At 38.7% G+C, this 14,609-nt stretch overlaps 1 protein-coding gene across 10 annotated transcripts in view; it reads right to left on the reverse strand.

The window, feature by feature from the left end:
- The window catches only part of PTPRM (protein tyrosine phosphatase receptor type M), a 798,079-nt gene that overhangs the window by 310,668 nt on the left and 472,802 nt on the right, over positions 1–14,609 (reverse strand). For all 10 annotated transcript variants that reach the window (XM_003995022.6, XM_003995023.6, XM_019814995.3 and 7 more), the window contains one exon: positions 4,239–4,547. In XM_003995022.6, coding sequence (XP_003995071.1) covers positions 4,239–4,547 — 309 coding nt within the window. The remainder of the gene's footprint in view (positions 1–4,238; positions 4,548–14,609) is intronic.

The raw sequence follows: 14,609 nt of genomic DNA on the forward strand, positions 1-14,609 counted from the left end.
GGTAATTTTTTCCATGTACTTTCTCATGAAATAAATACTCAATAAAAATATTTTACCAGAGTAAAATTCATAATGTTCAATGAACTGTACAGCCTTTTATAATGGTAGACACATAAAGTGACCACCCCATTTTTTTCAAACTCAGAAATGACAATTATTCTATTTTTGTCTTTTTTCTCTTTCTCTGTTTTCGAAGTCTTTGTTGTTAGGAAATAAAATTTGAAATAAAAGCTTTTCTAATTAACTGCATGCCCGTGTGCTACGGACACAGTAGAATTTTTTTTGGAAGTCATGCATGCCCCAACTTCTGGGACTAGCAAGGTAATTTACACAAAAAGGTAAGTTATTCTTACGTCATGTTCTGATGGAACTTAACAGAACTCCCATCTCCTGTCCTTTCTCAATTCGAAACCCAAAAGTAGTGACTGGGTTCGCTCACGTGGCTTTGGGTAAGACACACCTGCTCGTCTCTAGAAAGGACTACATATCATCTTCCCTCTCCTTGGTTAAAACATTACTGTTGATGAAAACCTCAATGAGGTGATGATCAGCAAACTTTACTGTTTTATCTAAAGACGAATAGAACACTTCTGAGTGTTTTATTTCGCAATCTGTATCGTGCCTATTGTTACAGAAGAAGAATAGAAGGCTTCTTCTCTCCAGTTTGTAGTTAAGAGATGAAAAGATTAAATATAACAAAAAGAGGAAGGAAAGGTCACAAGGAGTTGCTTTGAATCACTGCAACAATAATGATCGCTCATTAAAGGCCTCTCTCTGTCAGCTACAAATGGCTCTCTATGTAAATTTCCTCTAACTCTAATATGCTTGACAACTCTTATTATTCTCACTTTTCAGATGAGGGAATTAAAGCCCATAGATTAAAAGATTCTTATCAGGTGCAAAGGAGGTCAGAGGGGTGAGAGTGCTACAGGCTGGAGGAGTTGGAGGCAGCTTTGTGAAGGACCTGAAGCCTGAGGAGCCCTTTGGAGGGCAGCAGAGGAAACGGAAGCGAGATGCAGCCAGGTGGACGGCAGGCGGCGCTGGAGAGCAGACCTGGAGGAAGAGCGTGGAATGGAAAGGACATGGCCTACCAGACCTGCTGCTTGGGTGACATTCTGGGCAGAATGATCTGCACTGGAGGAAGAGTCACTAGTTCTAGAGTATGAGCCAGGAAAGCAGAAGACCTTGGAAGCCAAGATTTAAACAAAGTCAATGACAGCTCTGTGGAGAGAGTGACACGATACAAATGTATTTTTATATTGTGATTAAAACGTTTTTATTTCAAGTATAATTAGCATACAGTGTTATATTAGTGTTAGGTGTACCATATGATTCCATGATTCTATACATTTCTCAGTGCTCATCAGCGTAAGTGTACTTCTAATCCCTTTTATCTATTCCACCCATCCCCACCCCCCCCCACCTCTCCTCTGGCAACTACCAGTTTGTCCTCTGTATTTAAGTCTGTTTTTTGGTTTCTCTCTTTTTTTTTCCCCTTTGTTCATTTGTTTTGTTTCTTAAATTCCACATATGAGTGATTTGATATGGTGTTTGTCTTTCTCTAACTTATTTCACTTTGCATTATACTCTCTAGGGTCCATCCATGCCATGTGGCAAGATTTCATTCTTTTTTACAGCTGAATAATGTTCCATATATTGTCCATCTATATGTGGACACCTGGGTTGCTTCTATATCTTGATTATTGTAAACAATGTCACAATAAAAATAGGGGTGCACATACCTTTTTTAATTAGTGTTTTCAATTTTTTGGATTAATACTCAGTAGATTTACTGGATCATATGTTAATTCTATTTTTAATTTCTTGAGGAAACCCCATAATGTTTTCCACAGTGGCTGTACCAGTATATGTTCCCACCAACAGCGCACAGAGTTCCTTTTTCTCCATATCCTTACCAACACTTGTTATTTCTTGTGTTTTTGATTTTAGTCATTTTGACAGGTATAAGGTGACATCTCATTGTGGTTTTAACTTGCATTTCTCTGATGATGAGTGATGTTGAGCATCTCTTCATGTGTCTATTGGCCATCTGTGTGTCTTCTTTGGAAAAATGTCTCTTCAGGTCTTTTGCCTGTTTTTATATTGAATTATTTGTTTTCTTGGCACTGAATTGTATATGTTCTTTGTATATGTTTGATATTAACCTCTGTCAGCTATATCATCTGCAAATATCTTCTCCCATTCAGTAGGTTGCTTTTTTGATGTTTTGATTATTTCCTTTGCTACGCAAAAGCTGTTTATTTTGATGCAGTCCCAACAGTTCAATTTTCCTTTTCTTTTACCTTGCCAGAGGACACATACCTAGAAAAATTTCTCCACAGCTGATGTCAAAGAGAGAGGACTCAACTAAATAAAATCAGAAACGAAGGAGGAGAAATAACAGAAATGCAGGAGTATTTTAAACATGTTCTGTGGCTGAGTAGGCAACATTAGAATGGGCAAAAGCTGGAACCACCAAGGAAGGTTAGAAATTTCAGCATGCAGGGGCGCCTGGGTGACTCAGTCGGTTAAGCCTCCGACTTCAGCTCAGGTCATGATCTCACAGTCCATGAGTTCAAGCCCCACGTCGGGCTCTGTGCTGACAGCTCAGAGCCTGGAACCTGCTTTAGATTCTGTGCCTCCCTCTCTCTCTGCCCCTCCCCTGCTTATGCTCTGTCTCTCTCTGTCTCTCAATAATAAATAAACATTAAAAAAAAAATTAGGGGCCCCTGGGTGGCTCAGTCAGTTAAGTGTCTGACTTCTGCTCAGGTCATGATCTCACAGCTCGTGGGTTCGAGCCCTGTATTGGGTTCTGTGCTGACAGCTCGGAGCCTGGAGCCTGCTTTGGAATCTGGGTCTCCCTCTCTCTCTGCCCCTCCCCTGATCATGCTCTGTCTCTCTCTGTCTCAAAAATAAAACAAAAACATTAAAAAAAATTAAAAAAGAAAAGAAATTCCAGCATGCAATAACGAGGATCCGGATATAGGTAGTGGAAATTGAGAGAAAAGAACAAGTTAGTATTTTGGAAGTAGAAACAACAGGAGTTAGAACCAAATTAAGCATAGAAATATGGAGGTGGGGGTCAGAGGTGGCCAACTGATAATGTTGACATCTTATTCCACTTTTCTGGAAGATGGCCAAGAACTTGGAGAAACAGAGACGGGGCCCCAAGTCTCAGCCCTGATTGGGTGACCTGAAGGAAGCTAACATTCCTGACAAAAATAACTGCAGTGAGACAACTATCTGAAAGCAACCAGCACAGGCAGGGCTTGATGGGGCTACAGAAAAGAAAAGAGAAATCTGTGGGATGAGCTCATCATTTACTCTGGCCGGTTCCCATAATCGGTGATCAAGGATCACTGCATAATCAGTTGCGTGAAGAAAAAGGAAAAAAGTGAAATATCTTTTGCCCAGGAATAAGTAAGTGTATTCACTTAATGGGCTTCTCAAGTTCCTTGCCATCTTATTCTGATGCCTGGCAAAGAAATTTTAGGCCAAATATATGATATGCTACCACCATATTTTATGTGCCATATGTACATGTTATTGTGCGCGAGGGTCCCCTGTATAATCAATGTAAAAGCTCATTTGTGTCCATGCTCTGGGATTCAATGGATAATTTTACTATGTTAAATTATTTTAGAGGTTTACTGCAACTCTGTATTTGCTTTCTTTGATGAGTTGCTAGTGACATGCACTGCCTATTTGTTAAATCCTTGTTTATTGAGGTAATATCCAATTATAATATTGGTCCCATGGGAAAGTATCATCTATTCCATGGCCAGCAACCTAATGAGGTAATTTCTCAGCACTGTGCTGAAAAGCAAGGGCAGCCTCTATTTTGTGAATTTTTATCTGAACTATGAAATATGTTTCAGAATGCCATGTAAATATATTTAAATAAGCATTTCATATAATCTCCTACCCAAACAACAACTCTTAAGTCTAGCATGATAATAAAATTTGAATGAAGAACTATTTAGAGCAATGTAGGATAATTACATATAGAAAGGCAACTGTACGATGCATAAAGAATTAAAATAAACTTCTGTATCTTTACTCCTTTACCCTTTTACATCGGTGCTTAAATTCAGAGGCACAGATACACATTTATATTTTTCAACACAGTAACTCATTCCTTCGCTTTCATTACAGAGATCTCAACCTAAAAGAAGTAACGGGCTGTTTCTTTGAAAGAATATGTATTTGATGTAAACATATCATTTAAAAGTACTTACAGTCTTCATCTGTCTGTACTATGAGTTCTTGACTTTCTTTCCGTCCCTCGGGATTCATGAGGATGAGTTTCACGCTGACGTTGGTGTATGGTGAGAGGTTAGTGATCGTATGTTGAGGGTGTGAATTATCTGTGTCCCAGCTTACTTCTTCTCGCACTTGCTCCTGCCCTCCCACTTGGTAACAGTAGTGGACCGTGAGATTATAGCTATGGCAGCGTGTTACATTATATCCGAATGGCTCCCAGCGGATGGTGATTTGTCGAGACTTGACTTCCACCACTTCCAGTTTTCTTGGGCCACGCATGGGATCTAATACAGAAAAGAAAAGGAGGAACAAGAAAACAGAAGAGAAATGAATTGTAAGAGGTCGGTGAAGCCCAGATGTCACACATAGTCTTAGTTGTCCCGAATATCTGGTCTCTTCCATGATAACGAAATCCCTAAATCGTAACTGGGCATAAAGCCACCCAGAATAAAGAGCAGAATCTTCAGTGGCTTCTGCTGTGAGGTGTGGCTCTGTGTCTAAATTCTGGTGATTGGCATACAAGATGAGATCAAGAACGGTTTCTGGGAGGTGTCCTTAAAAGGAGCTCACCATCTTTTCTCCTTCTTCCTTCCTGTTTGCTGGATTGAGGATATGATGTTTTTCGCTCATGCCAACAGGATGGGCCATGAGGCACATAAACATTAACCATTCGAAGCAATGATGAAGGACCCAGAGTTTCTACTAATCACTGAGTTACCATTCTATCCCTGAACTGACAACTTCCAAAACTTTCATTAGAGGGAAATACAGTGCTTTTCTTTAAGGCTCTTCTCCTCTGAGGCTCTGACACATGAAACCAATCTCGATGTGAATTGACAAATATGTTTTATCTTTTGAAATTAATTTACAATTACGTAATTGGAAAACATAAGAGAAAAAGCTTGAGAACTCAGCATGAAATAACCTAACGATTAGAGAGCATAAACCTCTGAGCAGGACTCCAGGCCTTTTCTGCGTTTTGATTTGCGTAGAATTTTATGCAATTACTCTACAAGTAGTTCTTTCCTATCCCTGACAACGTCTTCGTATTACTGCTGAGCCCAAGCTCCAGATACAGAGTTTCAAACTTAGAAATCTAAATGATTTGCAGGGACTATATACGTATTTTAAAAGTTTTAAAAGAAAGAATATATACAGAGAAAGCTTTAACTTGTTCATGGGATGATGATGAAAACCACAGTACTAAATACATAATATTTGGGGTGCCTGGGTGGCTCAGATGGTTAAACATCTAACTCTTGATTTCTTATGGTTCAAGAGATCAAGCCCCATGTCAGGCTCCTTGCTGTTAGCTTGGGATTCTCTCTCTCCCTCCCTCTCTGCCCCTCCCCTGCTCATGTGCACGCTCTCTCTCTCTCTCTCTCTCTCTCGTCTCTCTCTCTCAAAAAAACAAACTTTAAAAAATAAACATGGGGTCCCTGGGTGGCTCATTCCATTAAGCATCCGACTTCGGCTCAGGTCATGAGCTCATGGTTTGTAGGTTCAAGCCCTGTGTTGGGCTCTGTGCTGGCAGCTCAGAACCTGGAGCCTGCTTCAGATTCTGTGTCTCCCTCTCTCTCTCTCTGCCCCTCCCTCCCCTGCTTGTGTTCTCCCTCTGTCTCTCAATAAAATGAATACATGTAAAAAAGATACATAACATTTATTGAGCACTTACTATTTGCTATACACTTTTCTAAGCAGTTTACCTTTCGTGGATTTGCTCATCTAAAATGCTCTGTTTTGGACTATCCATAAATATACTTACTCCATATATTCTGACTTTTTGTTTTCCTGAATTGTGGTCATCACACATGAATGTAAAGAGATCCATGATTGGTAAGGGAAAATCAGCATGAAAACTTGAGAAATAATAGCTATTTACTGTATGTGCACTTATTCTGTGTGACTTGCTTTCTATACTGTCTCTATTCCTCAAAGCAAACCTGTGAATCAAGTGCTATTCTTCCCAATATACAGCTGAAAAAAATTGCAGCCAAGGTGGGTCCAAGAACTTGGTTCAAGGTTTCACTATGGCTCTTGAATTCATATACGTCTGACAACGAACCATGTTGCTTTAACTCTCTACTGCAGAGTATCTACCAAAATAAAGAAATTATTAGATTTAAATTAGAATGTTCAAGATATCCCCAAACCCACCTAAAACATGACCACAGACTGTAAAATATAATAAAGATCGCATGCATTTAATCTTTGAACAAAAGTGCTTGTGAAGATTCTTTCCTCTTCTCTTTCTAATTCCATAGAAGAGGGGTCTATGCCATGTTCCCCATTTCAGCTTTGTCAGAAAACTCTATCTATACTTTGTGGCTACTGGAGATTTGTCTGGACTGACATTGAAGTTCATTTCTTGATTTCCGTTTGTGCACAAATTCCTTGTTTTCTCCATCACTTAGGACGTAGGGAGAACCTAGAACTACTAACTACTTCCTTTCCGGTGACCTCCAACAAATGAAAACAACAGAAATGATACCTTGGTTTTATATGTGCAAGATGGGATTTATCAGCCAGATATCTGCTCAAACCATAAAATGAGGTTAATAATGATCATCATGCTACTCTGTCCTATAGTAATTCTAGGAACCAAGGACGAGTGAGACAAAAACTCCCCCAGAGAATCCTGAGTGGCATCCTCATGGAATGCACCTTATTACTAAATCAATGTCTTATATTTAAATTGCTAGTATTAGGGGAAATATCATAAATAAGTTATTTGTAAATAACATTGACAGTTTTTTCCAGTCTCATGACGTTTTGCAATGTAAAGGAAATGTCTAATTTTATATAATGCTTTGTTAGTTGAATGTTTACAAAACTTTTAATATGCTCCAGATCCCTTATACATAAACGGGTTAACAAACATCTCTTTGCCCCTTTCCTTATTAATCACAGGTATCCAAGAGAACTGTTCTAAAGCATTTTCCCAAGGTTTTCATCAATTCTACTTACTAATAAAATGACTAAATGTTTCAGATATTAGTTTAAACAATGCAGTTCTAACTTAATTTCCATTAAAAAAACTACTTTCTATTACATAAACAGGCCTGCATCATTTCTTAGTCAAGAAAATACACACATGGACCAAGTTCTTAGTCAAGAAAATACAGGCGTGGACTAAGTTCCAGGAATAAAAAAGCCAAGGGTTCAGTCTATTTACTGGTCAAGTTTTCTTGAAATGCATGCTGGCTTCCCCTCTGTTAATACCTCTAAAAATTCCATCATGGTAAAATCATGTCTCAAACTTGCCATAAATTTGTCAAAGAAAACAGCTAAGCCTAGCACAAAACAACCACATCTGTGGCCAAGGTTCCAGAGTTGCTACTGTCAAAAGGGGTAACTAGCAGACTAGAGACAGAGGCTGTTTGAGGTCTAAACCTTAGATGCAAAGAGGCGTGTGCTCATTGGCTTGAATCTTCAAGATTCTGGTCCACCACCAGAACAACACTATCTTACAGAAGCTGTTACAAACAAGATATCACCATTTATGTTCTCTTGGGCCTTTGCCTCGAGCATAATGCTGTTGTGTCTCCTAATATGTCCATGTCAAAATGGCAGGGGCACATCATATCAATGGGGGCCAGGGATGAATGTCACTTTATCGCTCCATTCCAGCCATCCCCTGACTTCTCCAGGAGTGGAAAACTTAAGAGAGAAATTGAATCAATACCATGATGCAGAGGCTCCTGGGTAGCTCAGTCAGTTGAGTGCCCAACTCTTGATCTTGGCTCAGGTCATGATCTCGTGGTTTGTGGGATCAAAATCTCCTGCACTGATGGTGTGGAGCCTGACTGAGACGTCCCCTCTCTCTCTCTCTCTCTGCCTCCTGCCCACCCTGCTCACACACACACTCTCTCAAAATAAATAAGTAAACTTAGAAAAAAATACCACAACGCAGGCAACGAGGTCCACCTTAGATGGAGAGCTGTCATTTCTCTCACCAGGGCCAGAAGGTAAGAATTAGTTAAGTGAGACGGGAAAATGGGAGCTGGTAACATAAACTGAACGCTGTGAGTTGCCAACTACCTGTGATGACATTCTTTTTTGAGGGTAACGTTGACAGGATAAGTACAAGGACTAAGGGAATCTGACAATCCTTTCAAGTCATGCTAAGCAAATGGCCTGATTTTATTGCTTTTTTTCGTTTCTTCTGCCATTCTGAAAATCAAGCTCTGATCCAGAAATGGTGTATAATGGTTACATCTTAAGTTAGTGTTTTATAGAACCTTTATCTTCAATGCGTCTGCTGGAACCATTTCGATTAGCGCGCTGCTAAGTGTGAATGAGGCATTCCATGGGGACATTTACTCCAGTGAGTTATACTGATGATCGCTGCAGACTTTGAAGGGCATTGTTGTAGAAATATATCACACCGTAGGCAGTAAATGGCAACTTCATAACCAGAAATGTGTAATTTCAGTCGGCTAATTACAACTCATACTGCATTTCTAGGAGCAGAATGTGAGCACTGCCAAAAGCACTTGGAATATATTACTACCATTATATGTGCACAAAATAAATCTCTTAGGGTTAGATACCAGGGTAATTAATTATATTCACAGGACCACTAGGCAGATATTTGCTTCTGTTTCCTCATGATCCTGGAGGTGCTACTGGGGATGCGAGTCGCTTCCAAGGCCGTTCTTCTTCACACTCACACCCTTGGCCCACACTGGAATGGGTCTCATGACAGGCCCCACTGGCGTGAATCATGAGGCCAGGCAGCCCAACCTGGGCCCAGTGACTCACGATAAGAGACTAGAACAGCCTCCCTGAGGAGAGCAATGGCTGTCATGCCTGAAGCTTAGTCAGGGAGTTCTTACCGCTTCCCAGGCTGGCGGCAGCATTTTTCATTCTGTTCTCTTTCTGCCAGTTCCAGCCAGGTTTCATGCAGAGAAGTCTGACAGTCACAGTCCTGACCTGGGGGACCAGCAAGCCCAGTACTAGCCTCCGGCACTTTAGCATCCTATTTAATCAGTGATCCTGGCTCCTTCTGCACTCAGTCCTGTTTTCCTACGAATAAGGGCAGAAACTGACTGGGAGGATCAATTTCCACTGCGGGTTCAATTCACAGCTCATTTCTCTGGAACTCTGCTCTTTACTTCTATTACAACTACGGTGCTTTTTCAGAAACTCAATTTCAGAACCTGTGAGAGATATTTGGGTGTAATTTTAGGATCCTGTCATTGACAATCAAATACATAGATTACAACCAATGCTCCCGCTAACAGGTTTCTCTTTTCTTCCTCTCCATGAACTATCCAGAGGTCTATTACAATAAAAGCGGTAACAACCGGAATGGCATGGTAGGTCCCCTTTGGCACCTTCAGCTACTGTGTTTCTGCCTTGTCAGTCACACAAAGGGAGACAAAATAATAATGCAACAGCTTTCTTTACTAGCCAGTTAAATCAGAGCAAATACCTGTTTAATTAATATTATATTGGCTTACCCAAGCACTCGATATTCCTCAGAAGCAAAGATTCCAGGCACACGGCACTGTTTTCAAGTGACGTAAATATAGTCTTTGAGTCAGTCAATGTTTTCCAGGGTTTAAAAAGTGTCCCTTGTCAGTGAAGTTGAAAATTTAATTCATAAAATTTATTAAATTTAATTTATGCTACCTTGCAGGCATCTATATATCTGGGATGTAATTGTAGAAGTTAAAAGTCACCATATGAATAGTCTTTTCCCCCATAAAACTTTTCACAGGTATCATGTGAATTGTTTTTGGATTGTATCATAATTAAAATCAAGAAATGTACTTGAAAATTGTCTATTTTTCTGAAATATTTCACACAATGCTACATAGAAAGAATAGTTTCTTGCCAAACACAAAAAAAACCCTAAATTTCAAACATCATACTGATTTAAGAGATGAAAAAACAGGCTCACTGAACAAATGAATGGAAGTATAGCAGTGCTAAGGCTCGCACATAATCAAACATTCTCCTTGCTTCCTTGGTCGAGGACGGACATATTCTTCACAGTGTCCCATGTGCTTTCCAAGTGTGGGTTTGAACTTGGCCTAAATGATAAAGGTATGTAATCGACTGGCCCATGTTGCTGGAAAATGTACTATCCACCTACCACTTTTATTGATAGTTTTCATTTCCCTCCCAGGAGAAAGCCGAAATTCCTATTCACATTGTAAGGAAAATGTGAAGGATTCTTGCATGACAAAGTGACTACTCTAAGGTGAGACCCTCAGGAAGGAGCCTGAGGCTGCATACACACACTCTAACTAGAAGCAACCACTTACAGCCAGGGGGAGAATTCTCTAGTGGTGTCAGGCGATACTTGAAAGAGCAGAGTGGGAAGATGCTTTGCTTAGTGTTTGGTTTGCACACTAAAAAAAAAAAAAATCTATCTACCTATCATCTATCTATCTCAGGTGTTTGGTTAATCACCCAACGTGCATGCTTTGAGGATAATTTCACCAAATCTTTCAGGGTAATATTTTTTAAACAATTTTTTTTTTAGTGTAACGTTCTTAAGCAAAGTTTGTTGAAAGGCAGGTGGAAAAAAGAGGCAGTGAACAATTTACTGTTGACAACTTCTGAAGAAAAGAAATTTATGCATTGACAAGGCACTCAATAGCAATAGCCTTTGTCATATTTTATTCTGCCTGCATTGATTAACTGCACAGAATAAGGCCAGAAGTCCCACAATGCTTGAAAGACATTATTCTGTTAAGCATGAGTATTCTTTTCATTGGCGTTAATTTAAGGTCGTTGAAATTTTAAGTAATAAAACCTTGGAAAAGCATTGAAAAGTCCTAAGTAAAACAATCACCTGTGCACCTACTAACATCAAATGTGTTTTTGTGTTTTGCCTCAGATCAGTTTTGACGAAAGAAATAAAATACTACTGATATAAATTCTTGCCACTTTCCTGCAAGCAATCCCAAGGTTATTATGTTTCATTCCCAGACATGTTTTTATACTTTCCTTACATATATCTGAGATGATTACAATTTTACATAAATGCTACCATTCTTTGCAACTTGAAAATTCATTCAATGTTAGCCAAGTTTAAAAATATAAATCTAGTTATAATTTTAACTGGTGTATAGAATTCTATTAAACAAGCCATAGCTTACTTATAGGTCCCTCCATTGAGAACAGATAGGGTGAGTCTACTTTTTCTCTGTTACAAGCACCGTACAAGGAACATCCTCACACACATGTTCCTTAGCCACCATTTCCCTTGAGTAAACATAAAATGTGGGACTCTTGGCCTGTAGAGTTTGTACATCTTCAAGTGTACTAGATAATGCCGAATTGCCCTCCAAAAGGAAAACAACATTCAGACGTTCCTTTCCCCTCAGCGAGATTCTATTTCAAGGCTAAAAAGCTAAAGCCCCTTCCTGAGGCGAGATCTTGAATTATCGGTATTGGTTCCAGTAAAATGTAAATAAGCAAAGTCTACTATGGGACCATTTTAGGAGCTGTCTCATTTATATGATATAATCTTTGAAATGGAAATGTATTATGTACAGAACTATCTTCCTTCAGTGATAGCAACTCTGCATGGCACGTGTTTATGTTAAGAGTCTCTCCCAATAACCATTCATCACATCATTATTATGTGGATCTGCCCAAAGCAAAATAAAAAATTCAAACTCACCACATAGAGAACTAGATAAATTAATGAACTGATGGATAATATATCCATAAAATAATTGTTAATTTTTCTGATGACAACAAAATGGCACATCATTTACTATGAAGGACTCTTTCACTTCCACACAACTAGATCCAGCATATGTATTTTTTTAATTGCAAAGAATGTAGTGTATCTCCAGTGGCACCTCACACCGTGTTCCCTGTCGACAATAAAATAACATGATAGCTGCCTACCTCCTCTCTGCAATCTAAAGAATAACCCTTGGGCCAGGGGCAGCATAGGGAAGCTAAACCTGAGGGCTCCAGGTTAATCTCAGATACTTGGAAGTAGCTCAAGTCAACAGTAGTAGTCGATAGTCAGTACTACCACTTGGATTCCAGGAGACAAAAACATAAATGTTCTCGGAACAAAATCATTCCTCAATACGGTTTTCAAAGATAAAGACCAGCCAAATATGAGCTCATTAGTGGAGATCACCAAAATTCCCCAGAAAACTGCCACAGTGAGTCAGCAGAAACAGGAAACAACAGATGTCGATGTAGACGAAGAGTATAAAATGGGAGTACCACTTCCAAATTTAAAAATGTAATCACAAAAATAAGCATGCCACCATGAAAAGCAACCAGCTGGATTGTGAAAACAACTAAAGATAACTTTTAGAAATAAAAGATTAAAATACAACAAAAACTCAAAGGATGAATAAAACAACAAGATTGGACACAGCTTAAGAGAAAGTTAATGAACTAGAAGATATATCAGAGAAGAATATCCAGAGTGCAGCACAGAGAACCAGAAACAGGAAAGCAGTAGAAACTAGGAAAGAGAGATGCAGAACAGAATATGAGAGGCTGACTCATTTCTAATCTCGCCGGGAGGAGAACAGAGAGGATAGAAGGAGAGGCACACTACCTGAAGATATAATGTCAGAAATTTCCAGAACTGACAGAAGACATCAATGAAAATATAAAGAAAGTATAACATGTACAAATTAGGTGCACACTTAGACATCATATAGTTTGACTACAGACACCAAAATCAAAGAGAAGATCTTAAAAATATCTGGAGAGAAAAGACGTATCACTTACAAAGTAATAGCAATTAGGTTGACAGGAGGTTTCTCAACACATCCATGGAAGGCAGAAAATGGGAACAATATGTCCAAAGTGCTGAGAGAAAACATGCCAACTTACAACTGTATATCTAGCAAAACTGTCTTTCAATAAGTAAAGGTCAAAGGATGATTTCAAAGAATCAAAACTGAGTAAGTTTACTACAAATAACCTACATTCAAGGATAAACTTCAAGAAGAAAAAAAATGATGTTTGAAGGAAAGTCTGAGATGCTAGGAGAAATGAGGTGAGGAAAAATATCTAAATTTGTATTTGTAAACTAATAATAATGTCTAATGTGAGAGGTTTTAAAAATAGCATGGAATTAAACTACTAACAATAAGAGTAGTGTAGACAGAGAAGGCAATGCTCAGCGTCGAAATAGTACAAGATCCTTACATCACTGGGAACGTGGGGGTTTAAGTTATTAATTATAGGCTTTTTTAAAGTATGCAGGATAAATTTTCTACAGTCAACCACAACAAAAATAGCAGTAGGTAACCTTTTGCAACTATAAAGAATAATAATTTTTAAAAACCTCATACATTCATAGGAAAAACAAATAAGTCAAATACCTATACGAGCAATTCTACTTGTTGGTAGAAACATGTCCAGATACATCACAAATCACAGTAAATGTAAATGGAAACTTGTCAATTAAAACATCCAAAGAGTTACACTCAATGTAAAATCAATACCTCGCTATATGTTGTTTAGAAGGAATAAATCTAAGACACTTGTACATGGAAATCTGAAAGTAAAATCCTATTAAAAAAAAAGGTGATTGGCAAATACTGACCATAAGAATCACAGAATAGGTGCAGTAAGGGACACAGAGAATCATTACATAATGACAAAAGTTTTAATTCATCAAAAGAAGAAAACATTCATCAAAAAGATAAAAAGAACTGTAAATTCTTACGCAGCCATAAGATAGATAGTCTTAGAATGTATGAAGCATTTGATATCTTAATACAAAACCAAACAAGGATAATGTGTATGAGCAACATATTTCATTCATGCATCGATGAGTAAATTATGGACAAAATATTCAAATCCACCGTATACGTAAAAATGATAATACTGCATGACCAAGTTAGATTAATTAGGATGGTTTAACATAAAATGTCTATAAATGTAATTCATCACATTAACAAATTCAGGAAGAAAGACCATACGATAGTTTTAACAAATGCAGAGAAGTGTATTTGTCAAAATGTCCACTCACTAGAAGGAAAATTAGCAAATTAAGAACAGAATGAAATTTCACATGCCTGCATCAGCAAGTATTGTTCTGAATGGTAACACACAAAGGAACCACACAAAGATGCAAGCTATCGCTGAGTCTCCTGAATATTTTCCTGAAGGTTCTAGCCAATGTAGTAAGAAATAAAAGGTATAGGGGTGTCTGGGTGGCTCAGTCAGTTGAGCGTCCGACTTCAGCTCAGGTCATGATCTCATGGTCTGTGGGTTCGAGCCCCGCGTCGGGCTCTGTGCTGACAGCTCAGAGCCTGGAGCCTGCTTCTGATCCTGTGTCTCCCTCTCTCTCTGCCCCTCCCCCACTCTCACTTTGTCTCACTCTGTCTCTCAAAAAT

This window comes from Felis catus, chromosome D3, assembly GCF_018350175.1.
Source record: "Felis catus isolate Fca126 chromosome D3, F.catus_Fca126_mat1.0, whole genome shotgun sequence".
Taxonomy (NCBI): domain Eukaryota; kingdom Metazoa; phylum Chordata; class Mammalia; order Carnivora; family Felidae; genus Felis; species Felis catus.